General features: G+C 37.2%; 1 protein-coding gene across 1 annotated transcript in view; it reads right to left on the bottom strand.

Annotated features, from left to right (window-relative positions):
* Window positions 1–15468, bottom strand: part of RNF180 (ring finger protein 180) — a 45555-nt gene that overhangs the window by 12340 nt on the left and 17747 nt on the right. Inside the window, 1 exon segment of the mRNA XM_010223544.2 lies at window positions 1437–1662. Within this exon segment, the coding sequence (XP_010221846.2) occupies window positions 1437–1662 (226 nt within the window).

Below are 15468 nucleotides of genomic sequence, written 5' to 3' on the forward strand. Positions count from 1 at the left end.
TAAATAGCTTTTCTTTATTCAAAGCCCTACAGCAGCTAAAAGCCATTCTCTAGTAGTGAAACGCACTTCATTTGTACATCAAATCCAAAGTAGCACAGAGCTTTAAGAAAATGAAGTGAGAACAGCTTGAAATCTCTACATACCAGACAGGCAAGGTGCTGAGAGTGCCCAGGTTTCAGTTTCACATGCAGTTTTTCTGCCACAGTGCTAGTTTAGTCAGTCTCTACCCGTGGCCATTGCTCCTGCCACCCGCAGCACTTCAGTGAACCATGCTAGGGAAATTAGTATGGCCAAAAAATGCCTCTTCCCCACTCCAACAAGTTATTTTTCAGACAGTTCAGTTCCTCAAGCTAGTTTGTCATCCAATTATACAACATTGTGCTCTTCAAATGAAAAGTCTGTGCATGATCAGAAATAGAAGCTGGGTAGCTCTCCTGCCCAGTGCAAAATCTTAACTTAATTCCACATTATCTGCATCCCCAACCTGTCATCACCACAGCACTATCCCTGTTTAAGCAGGATGTCTGCATGATTTCTGCAGCATTCAAAAAACAGGTGTTCTCTCTGGCTGAGTCGTTTCCATTACTTTGTGACCATCTAGGCAGAGTTTAAGTGCTGTAGTCTTCTTGATATCATAGTGAAACTTTATCCAGAGTTTCGAAATTTACCTATATAAGCTGTAGGTATAAAGACTGACCCATGATGTTCCATGTATAGTATCAACAGGACCACTTAACCTTTCTGATCCCAAACAACAACTTAACCTTTCTTATTCCTATATCCTTTCTGACCCCAAACAACAACAAAGCACAAATGTTTTCCTACTGCATGAAGTTAGGAGTACTAAAGATGAGGGTGCAAGACCGGAGGAAGGCAGAATTTTAAAACAATATTAGTTAGAATTCTATAGTTCTGTTAGCTTTTATTTTTACCTATGGCTAACTTAAAGTCATAAAACCAAGAAAGGAATAACTTTTGTCATTAATTTAATAATTTTAAAATGCCTTTTTAGTGAGGTACTTTGAGCAAATGCATGTTTGTAATGTTCGGAGTTTATGATTATATAGCAAGACTAAATATGAATTTAGTAGGAATTTAGCAAAGAAATATGAAATATCAAAACCCCACCTGAAAAATTTAAGATTTTTGAAATATATCTTGACAGTAGGTTCTTACCATTTATGAAGGCCTGCATGTAATAATTCTAGGAAAAAAATAAATGAAAAGAAATCCTCATGATAGGTAAAAAGACCAAATTATGCTCTGCATGGATTGTGGATTTAGCACAGTACATATTCTTTATTATTCGTTGGGCAGGAGAATATTTTTGTAGCAGGGAGTTACTATGCTTTCAGCTACATATTTATTCAGAGCAGAAATACAAAAAGAAAGATTACAAGCATTTTTCTATATTGTAAAAAGTTTAATGTTTATACCTGCTTGGAAAAAGACTCTGGCAATTGTAGTGCGACATAGTGGGCATGGCGTGCTGGCTGGATTGTCTTTGGCAAGGGTCCTCAAGCAAGGTTCACAGAAGATATGGTGGCAGGGATAGCACATGTAAGGATTGAAATAAAGATCCAGGCACACTGCACACAGATAGCTTTCTTTGTCTCCTCTGAATTCATGCTCATCATCTGTGTGCAGGTTATCATTTGCAGTCTGCAAGAAGAGAAAGAGAGAGATCACGTTTCTTCACAGCTCAGCTTATAACTATTTTGGATAAACCAATCAGCAAGAAGGTGGCTTTAAATAATGCTGAAGAAGTCAGTACACTGTGTGATATTCTTAACTTTTAAAACACGTTACTTTCAATGAGATAATGAAACATATGGACAAGACAGGAATGTCACAACAAGCATTGAGGAAGTGGAGAACAAAACTCAGTAAAAGAAAGGGGAAGAAACAGTAAAAGAAAGAAAGAACAAAACCAAAAAGCTTGACCTAAACCATAATATTAAAAGATTTCTTATTTTAGAGCAAATGTTAATGACAATTTGTACCTTCATTATCAAACTACCTGGCAAATTTCCTAAGAAAGGCAAAATGAACAAACAGCCCTAAGTTCTTCTGTCTTTGAGAGGTAATTTGTGAAGAGTATGTTTCTGCAAGAGTCATGGTTTAGAACAAACCACAGCTTTATCACTAGAATGGAGACCCTTCTAGGTTTTCCTTCTAGGAAACCCTAGCAACTTTGGTTTTGCTAGCATTTGTGCTATGAATTTTCTTGAAGGGATGTATTTGCAGGGGGGCATAACCGGAATTCCATATTGTGGACATGCCATCTGAGTATAGAAACATATATATAGTACTACGAGGTTCCTACTTTGTTCCTGTAAAATGTAATGTAATCTGAAGATCTTATACTGATGGTACCCAAAGTTTCTGTCTTAGGAAAAGTGTATTTTCTTCATTTCTGTGGAAACAAAACAAGAAACAGATTTACTTGGTTCTGTTTCATCTACCTCTGCACTCTGTTTCATAGCTAACAGAACCCAACGTACCCATTGGGATCCAACAGATTCACAAGGAAACACCCAAAAGAGACAGGGTGTCAGACACTGCTGAGTGCCAAAGTTCTTCTCAGATGCTCCTTATTCTAAACTTTCCAACCCTAACTAGTGGTCCCAATTTAAACATCTTAATTCCAAACTGCCTTATAGTATCAGTGACTTCTTGTAGACTCCAAAACCCACACTTCAACCCTACGCTCAACTACTTGCTCAGCCACTACCCCATACCCACCTCCTTGTCAGGTCTGCAGAAGTCCTTATAGACTTCTATACCTATAGCCAACACTAAGCATATCTCATGACTCACCGCTACCCAATATATGCCACTCAGTGCCAGAGCAGCTGCATGATTAGCATCTAATTTGCATACCCACCAGCTGCCTGTTAAACAGGCCACTTTTGACACTTGTAGGCCATGGCAGACTATCACTGCTACTTGTATACCAAATACTCAAAATATTTTGTGGCTATTCAGAGACATGGGAGTCTCTATGTCTGTCTCAGGCATAATTATGTTTATGGCCTGCTGCTTTGGATTTCTGCTCTCTCTCATTAAAGTCAATTCTCTGCTATCTGGGTTACTGAACACAGCAAATAATCATTAAGCCCTTACAATACGAGTACTATGGCATTTAAAAACCAGAGTAGAAATATCTCTCCGGGAGGATTCATCAGTTCTAGGTAAGCGTAATTCCTAGCAGCTTGGGTCCAGCACTGTCCAAACACGAACTCTCGTGCAACCCAGAGTGTCAACACCTGGATGGCTCTTACCTCAGCACTTATTACTCCAGCTTGTTTTTCTCCTTGCCAGATCTGAGATGGTTCCAGAAGACCACAGCCAGCTTGCTTTAGTCTGTTCTGAGCAAACTGGAAATTTACTGAGGACATAACCAGGCTGCTCTGACATGTGGGTTTGCTTGGGATGATTACTCTTAGCTCTCAGCTCCAAGAATGCAATTGTGTCAGTTTTTTAGGGAAGTCTGCCCCGTGAAGTGCACTAGAGCAGCACTGTATTATAACTAATCAATAATCCTGCTTGACCCAGGGTGTCTATACACTTACGAGCAGCCAACACTAGCTACTATGGCAAAAGGTAATTGAGAGTTGGCTATAACTATGCAATTTTATAAAGAAGGAAGCCTTTCTTTGACAAAAATCAGAGAACAGACTGGCACGGAGAGTGAGGAATATGGTGTTTGTGCTTGACACACAACAATGATGACTTCAGCTGAAATTAAGCATTAATGCGTTTGGCAATGAAAAAAAACCCCACAACTCAGCCATGTAAGGACAAAAGTCAGAAATAAAAGCTAGCACAAAACCAAAAGATAGGAGGCAAGAGCAAGTGTTTGTGGACTGGCTTTGAAAGGAATGGAAAACTAATGGGTAGAGAAGCGCCAGTCTGACTGAGTGCACATTAAACACTGCAGAGGCCAAATTAACACCTAAGAGAGTGGAGGCTGAACAGCTGCAGGACTCAAGGGTAGTGGAAGGTTCTGAGGTAGGTTTGTAACCAGGATAACGTGAACAGACAGGAGAATCTCAGTGTCCACTGAAATTTGTAAGAAGATCTAAATTATTCTAACATGCAAGCTTTAGTCTATTTAAAAGTAATTTGATAGAAGAGAGGGAGAAAAGCTGCCCTTCTCAGATATTCCGTCTACTCAAACTTCATCAATTAGTGCAAAGCTTAAATCACAGCAGTTTCCCTATGCAAGAAGGTAATGTTAAATAATTTAAATGAGTATGATTTTTATTTGCAACTAAGCAGTCCAACGAGCAAAGCTTTGGTCTTCGGGAGATTTACAAGCAAAAAGATTGTTGCCTTTGCAAAGAGATTATAATACAGACAAAATTGAGGAAGGCCATATGGATGTAAGAGACAATGAAAGAAATAAAAGGCTGCAGAGTCCAACAGGGAAACCTCTTAAGAAGTACAAATCCTATTACTATGAGTGAAAGGTCCTAAAAATTTCCACATTCCCACATTGCATGGGAAATGCTAATATTGACTGTATCACCTTACTATGATCATTGATATTTTACTGGATGAATGTTGTGGGATGTAAACAGACAAGCAAACAAAAAAGGCAGAAGAACAAAGGATAAGCTTTGGCTTGAAAAGCCTGTAAACATGTGAAAGAGAGACATTATCATCTGTGCTGATGCTATATGCTCTCTAACTACATACTAGAGAGCAACTGCTGCCACTGTATTCAATTGTTTTATCATTTACTTCTCTTCTGGAAAAGCCAACAGGGCTTCTCTACGCAAATTAGTCCACTTAGAAAGGGCTATTTGCTCTTTTCTTTGTATGAACAAACTGCATGGAAAGTCATGCAGTTTTTCCCTTTCCTTTCCTTTGGAGCAGACAAAATAGAGTAACCATCAATAAGATATAAATTCAAAAAAGGCATGGTCTGCATGTAATAGGCCTGCATCAAACACACCTGGTATAATGTTGTATGTTATCACTTAGAGAGATGATCACGCAACTACAACAGTACAAATACAAAAATCTAACACGAGCACACTAGTTAACATCTTTGCCAGTTCCCATTATCCAAGCTCAAAACAAACCAATTTTTCTAACCAATCTGTCTCTCTACTTTCTCATTCCTATCTTAGATTGCTAGTACAGTAGGCAGATTTGTAGAATAAATAAATCAGGCTCAAAAACTCCATAATAAAACATCGCAGATGGATATTTTGAAGCTGGCAACTGATACAAACATGTAACCGTGTGGATTTCAAGAATGGATTGAAGATCTGTGACTTTTTAAAACATTTTGAAATCAGTGGCTAAAAAAAAAAGTTGTGAGAAATCTTTTGAAAGAAACAGGTAACATAAAGGCCATATTAAGAGACAGCAAGCAGGGCATCACATAGAAAATGAACCCAACTTATAAATACAGACACAGGTTTCCCTAATAACACAGCCACTTTAATTAAATCAGCAGAGGACACCAATACAGCTGTGAAGGACAACACTTGCAGTGGCAAAATGCCATGTTTGGAAAACTGTGAAACCACAAACAAGCAGAAAAGACGCTCAATGCATGCTGAAAACAGCTATCACTGCTGGATTGGGAAGGGCATAATCAAGCAGCTAGTGGCCCTCAGCACAGGCTGTGCTCCAGTAGCACTTGTCAGAAGTGGTAGGAATACAAACAAGAAACGATGGTCAAAAATGGCAAAATAAAAATCCTTTTGGATCACTGACTGTTGTAGAAGCCATTCAGACATTCAGCTGATTCAGAAATCCCTAAGTATCTTCCCCATCGTGTTCCCCCTCGCCGGCCCAAGTGTTTGAAGACAGTGCTTGTCTATGGGGAGAGAAAAAGAAAATTCTTCTAAAAATATGAATTCCAAAAAGACAGAATCAGACAGAAATGGAAAGAAAAGCTAAAACATTCCTGATTGTGATTAGAATTACTGATAAGGCTTTTTATTCAGAAGCTACAAATTTGACTGCATTCTCCAGCAATGCAGTAAAATGCAATAAAACATTTACTTTCAAGTATTTGACTAATCCTGAGAAGTTGGAAGATTATCAATTTACAGACGGCACCACCACTCAATATGCTGAGGAAAGCAGTCATTGAGCACTGTGATGAAAAATTATTTTTCATAATTCCTTACTAAATAATCAATGTATATATATTCTTTTACAAGTCTAGAGATTACGTAGACTGCTTAGTAGGGGGACATTCTCCTTCTATCCTTGCATGTTAACATAAAAGTGTTATCTCCTTGCATGGGCAAGTCCTTCAGCACTCTCTTAGGGAAAAGCAGTGGTGGGGGATGCAGAAGAATTCATAAAGCCTCATTTCTGGCCTTACAAACCAGAAGGAAGAGCTGATTTGCTGCACAGCTGTCTGTCTCACATTCTGAAAGAGAGCAGTTGGCATATTCTGCTTTACTCTCTCAGAGGCTTCCTTTTGGTAGTTTATTCCATGCTATTTGTAAGTTATACACAAATGAAACTATAATGATTTACAGCTCAAAAACTGAGCTTAAGCCTTTAATCGTAATATATATTCAGAACATTATACCCAGGTTTTAAAAGGATTTGTTATAGAAGAAAGAAGAGCTTTCGATCACATGTTGTTCAGAAATGGATCAAGAAGAAATTAATACTTTTTGGTACGATCAGTGGTTTCAGCAACATTTCCTAAAGAAATGCATCTTAGGAGTTTGTGGTCTCACAACAGCTTTTGAACCCTTAGTCAATAGTAACCAAACTTGACAGAACAGTTGAGAGATCTCAAGTACATTGGTTTCCTGCAGATTTCATCAAGATTAGCAGCTGGACTGAGTAAGGAGACTGAAACGAATGCCACCATCATGGGAATGTCTGAAGGGTGCCCTCACCAGGTGCCCATTTTTTAGCCAAGTAGTATAGTACAGAAGGCTCGGGAGAGGACAGTGGGAATTCTCCTCTGTCTGTAAGCAAAGGAGGAGGGTGTACTCAGGGATGTGGAGAGTAAAGAATGTGAGGGAAATCATAGGAGTGGTTAGACATCATGTTGGAGTTATGTAGGCTATGAAGGAGTGGGAAAGCAGGTTTCATTGTTCACCTAAAATCTTGTAGTTGTTTTCTTTCAAGTTAGTGACAGTAGCAGCAATAATATATTGTTGCTTATTAGAAATTATCTAGCCTAAATTCTGCAGGCTAGACCACTGACTTCTTATGGACATTTAAAAGCAAATTGAAAAAAAATGAAACCAAGTACGTTTTAAAAATGTCTAAAAATCCCTATCAAAAGTCTTTACTGACTAAACTAGCAGCAGTTCTTCCAAGTGAGGCACTGGGGTTTGTATGTCTTGCAGACTGTTTTGGCTGACTGGTATAATCAATGCAAGGGGCATGTTTTCAGGGTTCTGGCAAACCTAAGCTTAAAACATATAGATTATAACAGGGTAGATGATAGGCCAATGCCTGTGGCTTACATTTCCGAACAAATTAATAATTCGCTCTGAACTACCTGCACTCTAAACTTCTCCCTATACAACTTCTCAGAAAAATCCAAAGGCAAACTGAAAACTTCAAAGCAGAGCAAAGTAGCTTGATTAGCTCTCTGGAGGTACCTATTCCTAGGAGTCAGGTCCCTCTTTCAGACTCTCCCTGCTACTTTTGGGCTTGATAAATTGCCCAAAGGGAAAAGCATCTGAAAGACATTTTATTTCAAGCAAAGAATGTATTTTTGATTTGTGTATTTAAAAGAAGTAGCTTTAGGCAATGGAGGTCTTCAACTCATGACTAAGTATTTTGCAGACCACAGCTTCTAAAGCAACAATTAACTATGGGTAGATGCCTATACTTTAGTATATAAAGTTGTAAAGTGAAAACACTGAATGAATATAATAATAAAAGTGAAAATCAGACCATTTTGAACATAATTACGCTCTAACTTCCAGGTGACCTCTTCCATGTTCCAGAGACAATAAATTATCTGTCTGTCTTCTCCCAGAGAACATACCTTTCCAAAGACTCCAACTCCCCTCCCTGTACTATTCAGGTCATTAAAGGTTGTTCTGAGGTCATGTGTATTCATGAAGGTTACTACTTCTCAGATCTGAAGAAACCTTTTGACCGTCCAAACGCTGTTCTCCCTGTTCTAGCAATTTGCCTAATCAAACATGCTTGATTTCATTTATGTGTATGCATAATAACTTTTCACTATCTATCTTGAATCATTTCTATCTTAAGATAATGATGGCTGCTATAGTATTAGTACAATATTTTCTTAGTCCTGAATGATCTTATAGGGAACAGCACAGGCAATTTAGTGTGCTATCTAGTTAAAATTCATTGAATTATTATGCACAGGCCCTAACTGTACGCACATTATACATGCTACCATCTGAGCTAAGTCAATAACTAAGTCTTCATTGACCTTATCATCCCCCTACCAATGATAATTATCTATCTGGTCCATTATTTTAGTATCTGAGCATCTTACCATCACAATTCATCACAGCCTGTGTTCCTAGCTGAAATTGTTTTCTCTGAAATGCATTAGCTTTTTTTTGTGCTTACATGCTGCAACTTTCTACTCTTGCTCTGGTGGCACAAAGACTCCTAGGCAACCGCTAGAGCTCTGCATCAGGCAGAGGTTAACTAGGTGATGCCACCAAGACTGAGATTACTGGATTAATTCAGCACTCAGTGCAACATCAAGCCCATCTATAAGGATTTTTTTATGTACAAGAATAAGCACTTCATTGGAGTCTGAGTTGATTCGGTCCGCATTCTTCTCTGGAAAGGCATTCATTTTATCATGAAAAAAGTATCAAGGTAATATGGCAACATCTAATTTTTGTAAGCCTAAAATTATTACAAAGAAACAAGAAAAACATGATTCTCTGGGATGAGTTTGAATTTTTAATGCGCATATATATTTAATGTGATTGTTAAGAAACCATGTCCTTTTACACAGTTACTTAAGTTTTATTCTTTCTACCAAAGTAAAAGATCGCCAACTGTTAGTTACATCAAACCAGTTGCTATCTCTGTGCTGTCAATTCACATATATAAAGACTTAGAGAATAAATTATTTCACCCAAAATATTAATTATACCTGTAAAAATGGACCATCTTTTAATTTTGAGATAACTAACACATTTGCTGCCCTTAAATAACAGACAATACCATGTATTTATTTTTCCATGCTACTTGTAGGCTTTGCGTGAACACATGCACTATTATTCTGTCAGGGAAAGACTCATAATAAAATGAGTTGTGAAAGGATGTCTGGAACAGTGCTGCTATATTTTGGCAGCTCTGCATAAATAGAGTCATAGGATTCCAAACAACGCATCTGAAATTCTTCTTGTCGTTCAGCATAAATCTGAAGCACTTATAATGATGCATGACACGATGTGAGTTAATATATAGCACACAAAAGGCCCCTTTGTGCACAACTCCTACTCCTGCCGTTAAAATAGGTCTCTTCCCTAGCACAGTTCTGCAGAACAAGCCTTGGAAAGAGGCCTGCTCATAGATCTAGTTGCAGTCCTGTTCTGAACTGCACTGTTTCTAGTCACAGGTATTTCCATTTCTGCAACATAGCTTGATAAATAACAGCACCAGACTGTAAATTTGGTTTTCTGCTAAAGGTTCACAGTTCCTGGGATTTGTCAGCTCCGGGTCACGGCTCTCTGCCTGCACTGCCTGCGCTTGCGGCTGTCCGGACTGCGGAAGATGAGCAGAACTGCACCAGAGTAAGTCGGGGAACTCGTCCCCAGCTGCACTGAGCAACTGCAAACAGGCATTACACGACCAAGATACACAAAATTTCTGACCACTATATATGTTTATACAGGACTTGCTTATTCATTTAGGCAAAAAGATAGGTGTGTTGAACTTAAGAGGCTTTTTCAAGGACTTTATTTAAATAAATTTTATGTAAACTAGTAGTATTACATAAACTTTATTTGCAGTGATCACATGATCACTCCAGTGGTATTAATATGAAAAACACAGAGACTTACAGCACAGGACAGGAGCAAAACTAGTAAGTTTCTTGCTTTTTATTCTGCAAATATTAGGATTTGGGTAAGAATGATCAGAACCACACCTCAAAAAAGGAATTAAACCCAAATAAATTAACCGTGCCTCTGTCTGCATCTACATAGATGTGCACTACAGTAGATAGTGTCCTGGCTCTCCCTCTGGGCACTTGCTGGGACAGGCTTCCAGCTGGGTCAGGGTGCCCTTTCCATTGCTTTGGACAGCCAGTGTGGAGATTTATGGAATCTGAAATATCCAGAACCTAAGTATAGCTTGTGATATGTCACAGCAAGAAAAAGATTCACCAAGTGAGATGAATTTCTTCAAAATAACTAAAATTAGGATTCTAAATTTATAAGGAGACAATTAAAGGTGTGTCCCAGTTTTCAAAATTTTCCTTATCTAGATGGGCAAATGGGTGATCTTCCTCAGAATAATGAGACCACCTATTTAGAGTCTTGGCCAGGTTTCTTAAACACCATTTCATTATTATATAATTAGATTCCCTGTATAAGCCATACTTAAGTACAACACATTCTTATATTGCATGAAAAGAGAGACATGAAAATATTTCAAATAAGAATATATTTGAGAAACTTTAGGGGGAAGATCAAATCTTGTCACCACTGGTAATTCTTTTATACTTTAATGACTAAAATAACTACTGAATAATCCAAACTTCACTGGAATTGAATCTTTGAATTCACTTCCTATGTACTTCAGCAAAAACATTTGCTGAAGGAAATATTTATAAACAGGACTAGCATTTTTTCCAAGATAATTTACATAGTTATTTTGACATAGTAAAACTTGCAGTTTATAATCTACCTGTAGTACACATTCTAAAGTGAGATTAAGACAACAAAACCCACCAAAAATATAGAAGTATTTCATGTAACAATAGAAAGGAAAAATGTGTCTTATTTCTTCATTTCATGCAGCCTCTGAGGAGTGACACTGAAATCTGATATTGTTCTATTAAAAAAAGAAAAAAACAGATGGATTTGCGGTAACAAAATGCAACCCAAATATTGTTCTTCTGAAAAACAAGATCTACATACTCAGTGTGACTAACCCTCTCTTTTCAAATCTTCTCTTTTGTTATATTCTATCAGAAAATATGAATTATGGTTCTGAAATGGCAGCTGCCAGCAATAGCCACTATATTCTTTCCTAAGTATTTTATTCAGGCAGATTCAAAGTCATCCAAGTTGTTCAAAAATTTGCTTTCCCTGAGAGTTAACCATTAGTTTCAAAGGGTTCAGCTGTGAGGACAGTGATTTGTAAATAAATTCTCTTTCCCAATTCTTGATTTAAACAGCTATTATCAAAATACTTCCTGTCACACAAACAGAGCAGAACTGTTTATTTTTTTATTTTTTATTTCTTACTCTAAGTGGAAAATCCTGTAGACATGCATGTGTGTTTTTGTAGAAATGGAACTTTAATATAATCAGAATAAAGCACCCTTCTATGTTTTCCCCAGAAGTTTGGTGAAGATAAGGCCATTTTAATTTTTAGGATGGCAATATTTCTCTTCTCTCGAACCTTCTTACAGAAGTCTTGAAGGGACTGAATAATGAGGTCTTATGATTTCAATTTTTTCTCCCTACTTAATATAGCAGAGTTGTATTTTTTCTAAACATTTTTAGAAAGCTTCTCAGAAACCAATATGAAAATCCTTCAAACTTCAGAAAACTTAGAGCTTCTGAGTGACAGGATCATGAAATGGAAAAGTGGAATTGAACATCTGCTATTTCATATTTCTCCAATGGGACTGAAATAGGAGGATGTGATTACTAACCTTGGTGTACATGCACAAGACACACCAAGGCAAGGATTTAAGAATTACTGTGCTAAAGTGTTCATAAGCACCAGCCTGTTGCCTTTAAAAAATGTAAAAACAAAACAAACAAACAAAAAAAACAACGTATAGCATACTGCTGCACAAATTCCCATGCTGATGAAGCAGAAATTGTAGAAGAAGTCTGGCAGAAAATCCAACTGGATGAGGAAAAAACAAAGCTCATCATTTCAGGGATATACTTTAGGGGATAAAATTAAATTTCTGCTTGCTTAGTGCATTTTGGTTAACTGTCTTGTAGAGGAAGTCTCCTTGCCATTTACTAAGCTGGGATCTGTTCCTTTAGAGGCACAGTGATGCTTTGACCAGATACTATGCCATGAGGTGATGCTGACTCAATGTGGTTCCTTTTTGTTGCCTCATGTGGTGGAGGAGGGACCTGCCTCAAGACAGGCTCCCAAGCACGTCTCTTCAGAAAAGATATGAGATGAGATGCAAACACAAGCCAGTGGAAGTGCCTCTGTGGAACGCTGCTGCGTTCACCACAGCGGGACTGCTTTCCTGGTGGCAGGAAGGGTGACATTGAACCGATCTTCTTGCTTAATGAAATTCATCCATGTTCTGATTAGCTATGTAGGACACTGGTAACATATATGCCTTTACATTTGAGAAAATGTGCAGAGTAATAAGTTATGATTAATAATAAGTTACAATTCCGCTACCTGTGTGTTTAGTTATGTTAGTTATGATTCTGCTTATTTATATCTATTTTGTGGCTTTGCTGCAGCATTTGCATTTATGCTGCACACTAACCTGGAATATATCTTTCCATTATTAGCGTAAATAATTCAGCATATTACAACATAAACCAGCACTATATTTCATTTATGAAAGGAGCTGTACAGAAATGCTCTTTGCATTTTCATTTTCTCCTACAAATATTCTTTTGACAAACTAATCTCTTTGTACAAAGAAAAGGTGCTTCAAACCCTACAGTAATGGAAACCATATTACATATTTTAATCACATTATTTCAAGAAACTGAAGCTACTCTGTCACATTCTATTACAACTGTAAGAATTCCAATCTTCCGGTAATTTTATACATTAATGCATGTAATATCTTCAAATACATCTCTATGAACTTTCTTCACTGTTTTTTTCCTCCTTTTTTGCTTAAATGAACAAATAATTACAGTGACAAAGTTTCTATGCAAAGGAATACTTTTACAGGAAAAATTGAAAACTAAATGAAAAAGAGAAAAAATGTTTTAGTAAATGACAATCATTAATAAAAAATCACCTATGAAAAGTTTAAATAATAGTTAGATTCAATCCCCAAATATGGTAATCACTATAGCTAATTCACTGGCCATAGAAATCCTCAGCAGCTTTTGCTGGTGCTATCACACAGCTTGGTTAAGTATCTGGATATATATCAGTTTTCTGAAAGGTCTTTCATAAGAGGTGTTCAGGAGTCCTGTTTCACATACTATCTCACTAAGAGTTACAGCAAATCATGCTCAATCAGAAACAATTTTCTGATTAGGAAAAAAAGAAAGCAACAAATTTTCAAGTTCTGTTCTAGAGTCTGGATATCTGAACTGGAAGGGAAAAAAAAGACTAAAGAACAGAACACACAGCTGATAACAAAATAAACAGAATCTGTACTTTTACTTTTGTCTGAAACCAAGCACCACAGAAGCAGAGAATTGCAGCAAATAATTTTGATATTCAATTAACCAATTAGCCAGTATCTAGAGAATTCAGTATTCAAACAGAAGCAGTAGCTATATAAAGTCTAAGTTAAAAAATAAGGTATACATGGAATAACGGAATAAGTTCTAAAACATACCCAAAAAAAGGCCTTATAGCTTATAGTAGTTGCTGCTAAGTTTAATAGACACTTCTCCTTCTCTCTCCCACTGGACATAAGGTGGTATTAGCACATCTAAAATCATTCCTGTCCCATAGATTTCACCATCGTGCAACATGGACCTACTCAACACCAACTGCCCACAGTGGCTCCATTAACGATAACAATTGTCCAGAGCAGCTCCATTAACTTTTTTCAAGAACTAAGTTGATCCTCCTGCACAGAAAAAAAAATGTCCATAATTCACATTTATGTCTGCGCATAAATGAATAGGAATCTAGCACAGTAGAGTGCATTCAAGCTAAATCAAAACAATTGCTACAGAAAGTTTCCTTCATGACACTAAGTTTTGCAAATTTTTCTTACCAGTTGAAAAACTGAGTAGTACTTAAGGCCTGATCTTCCTTTTGTGCTTAGATTTATACAGCTGAGTTCAAACACAACACTAATTATAACATCCCTGATCAAGAGGTGCTAAGGTTACAGTCAACACAAATGCTTACAAAGTACACAACACAGTCAAATTCTCTAGAACTCAGCATTTTGTTACTAAAAAAGATTTTTTTTAGCTCTCCCTCTGCAAGTAGACCTTGAAAGGCAATAAAATCCTGGACTCCTACCTGAGATATGTGGGACTCACTCTTTTTTTTTTTTTCCTTTTGATAAGGAGATGTGTTGAGAGCCTTGGGTAGCTAAAGGAAAGGCTTGCATTGCTGGCAGGAATCACTCTTTGAAGTCAACTGATAAAAGTGAACTCCTCTCTACTTTAGCATATTTTAAAAACTTTAAAACACTTCAAAAACATTTAGATTTGATAGGTTCTAAATCTTTTTATCAAATAATTGCACTTCTAATTTCATTTCCCTAATTTGGGCAGCATTCTGTATCCTCACCTATCAAAATGAAAGAACTCTTTTTCTGATGATGAAATATAACAATCAAAGACAGAGTAAAATCAAATGTCATGAAACATACAAGCAGTCATACTTGATAATGCTGGTTTGCAAGTAGCTTATGTCTAGCTAGTAAGGTGCGATCATTTCTAAACGCATTATTTATCTATTCCTCAGCTAAAAACAGGCCATACTTGTACAAATCTCACTGTATATGTTCAAAGACCTAGGTATATTAACAGAATGGAATACATTAAGCTTCACATTTTTTATGTTGTTCTGTGGCTTTCACAATGAATTCAGTGTAAGTCTAGCACTTTATTTTGGGTTGCAAGTCCTCAAGCAGGATATCCACTGTAAAGCCTTTGTGAAGGGTATGACCAGCACAAATGCTTACAGGGTACACAACAGTCACATTCCCTAGAAGCCAGAATTTTATTTTTATTACTAAAAAAATGTTTTTTAGTTCTCACTCTGCAAAGAGACCTTCAAAAGTAATAAAATGTAACTATTAAGGATAGCCTTGGAGAAAAGCTCCATGATGCAAACTCTCCAGCTCTTGAGCCTGCAGCTGTAACTGTGAAGTCCATCAGTGTCAACTTTAGTCATTTAACCAGATCATTGAGTGGAGAGAGTGGGTACAAAGTGGCAGTGGAACGAACTCAGCTGGGAAGGAGATGCTACTTGGAAGAAGGCACAGCGAAAAGCACAAACATGTGTCAAAACACAACTACCAGAGAGAAAAACAAGAAACTCGGGAGAAGCACTGATATGCCTGGGGGATGTAGTCTTGCTCACAGATGTGGCATGAAGATACTGAGCAGGTATTAATAAAACAGCAGTTAATTATTCTTCCAAGGACTGTGC

Source organism: Tinamus guttatus, unplaced genomic scaffold (genome assembly GCF_059628265.1).
Source record: "Tinamus guttatus ecotype Peru unplaced genomic scaffold, ASM5962826v1 Tinamus_guttatus_pri_ptg000309l, whole genome shotgun sequence".
Classification (NCBI taxonomy): domain Eukaryota; kingdom Metazoa; phylum Chordata; class Aves; order Tinamiformes; family Tinamidae; genus Tinamus; species Tinamus guttatus.